At 40.2% G+C, this 1,516-nt stretch overlaps 1 protein-coding gene across 1 annotated transcript; it reads left to right on the top strand.

Moving 5' to 3' along the window:
• Nucleotides 1-352: 352 nt before the first annotated feature.
• LOC310928098 (histone H2B-like) lies at nucleotides 353-721 on the top strand (the record flags this gene model as incomplete). The annotated part of the gene is made up of 1 exon (XM_083890577.1): nucleotides 353-721. One exon carries the CDS (start codon nucleotides 353-355, stop codon nucleotides 719-721), a length of 369 nt encoding a protein of 122 aa, XP_083746703.1.
• Between the last annotated feature and the right edge of the window lie 795 nt (nucleotides 722-1,516).

Here is a 1,516-nt window from a genome sequence, read left to right as displayed (position 1 = left end):
ATAAATATATATATATATACATATGTATGTATATATATCTACATCTTCTATAAATATATATAGATATATATTTACGAACGTAAAAAGTGTTTAAATTATTAGATCTAATTTTGTAGTTGAAATAATTTTTTTTAAAAGTCTTAGAGGCCTTGTGAATAATCATCAAAATGACGTCTGGCTGCACCATGTTGAACAGAGACAACACAAGCCCCGCCCTCCAACCACAGATGAGCCAATCACGGGAGGGGGATCACACAGCGGTGTTTGCATGGAGCCTTTATAAGAACAGTCTCATCCTCTTGCTGCAGCTCATTCATTCGTTCATCACTGTGGTCAGTAGTGAACTCTCAGGATGCCTGAACCCGCAAAGTCCGTGCCCAAGAAGGGCTCCAAGAAAGCCGTGACTAAGAGCGCCGCTAAGGGCGGAAAGAAGAGGAGAAAGAGGAGAGCTACGCCATCTACGTGTAACAAGGTGTTGAAGCAGGTCCACCCTGACACTGGCATCTCGTCCAAGGCCATGGGCATCATGAACTCGTTCGTCAACGACATCTTTGAGCGCATCGCCTGTGAGGCGTCTCGTCTGGCTCACTACAACAAGCGCTCCACCATCACCTCCAGGGAGATCCAGACCGCTGTGCGCCTCCTGCTGCCCGGTGAGCTGGCCAAGCACGCCGTGTCCGAGGGAACCAAGGCCGTCGCCAAGTATACCAGCTCCAAGTAAACACGGGACTCCACCACAACAACAACAACAAAACGGCTCTTTTAATAGCCACACACTTCATCTAAGAGAGTGAATATAATCCTTTATACTGTGTGAATATTTAAGTGTTTTATAAGGAATTGCATATTTACGAAGATGAAAGTGTTGGATGAATAGTAATGGCACAAATGTCACACTAGAGCCCAGAAATGATGCAAAATTTGAGAAACGCATCTGCGTCTCTGATGCATCGCTTTATTTTCAAAAGCAGAATCTAGTATTTAGCATCACAAAACGATACATGACGTCATCAATCACTTCAAGTGGACTGTCATAACTGAAGGAACACAAATTAGATAACTACTGGTCATCCATGGGGGAAATTCAGATTGTCCCAGAGTATAGAAACTGAAGTAAGAAGTATAAAAACAGACAAATATAACATAAGAAGTGGAAACCCACTAAATAAATAAATATTGCACCTTTAATTGCAACATGCCTGGTGTTGGGGGACAGCTCATTGCATCATTATTAATAAACGTCAACAAAGTCTTTCCTGTAGATCCATAGTGAAAAGTCACTTAGTTTTGCAGCGATTTAGTTTATAATTTGTTTTTCACATTCAAATAAAGTTCAGCGAAAAGTAAAGATACTTTTCGCTGAACTTTATTTAATTGAGTTTGTAATAACTAAAGAGAGACAAAGGCACAATCAATAATATACTACTCATTATCACTATTACAACAAGCTATAAGAATAGGCATCATAACTAACCAGAGAATCATAACAATGTTCAAAGAACACACTGCAAAATAA

The sequence above is a fragment of the Microchirus variegatus genome (genome assembly GCF_963457635.1).
Source record: "Microchirus variegatus genome assembly, chromosome: 5".
In the NCBI taxonomy this organism is placed as follows: Eukaryota; Metazoa; Chordata; class Actinopteri; order Pleuronectiformes; family Soleidae; genus Microchirus; species Microchirus variegatus.
This window is presented reverse-complemented; position numbering and strand designations above follow the sequence as displayed.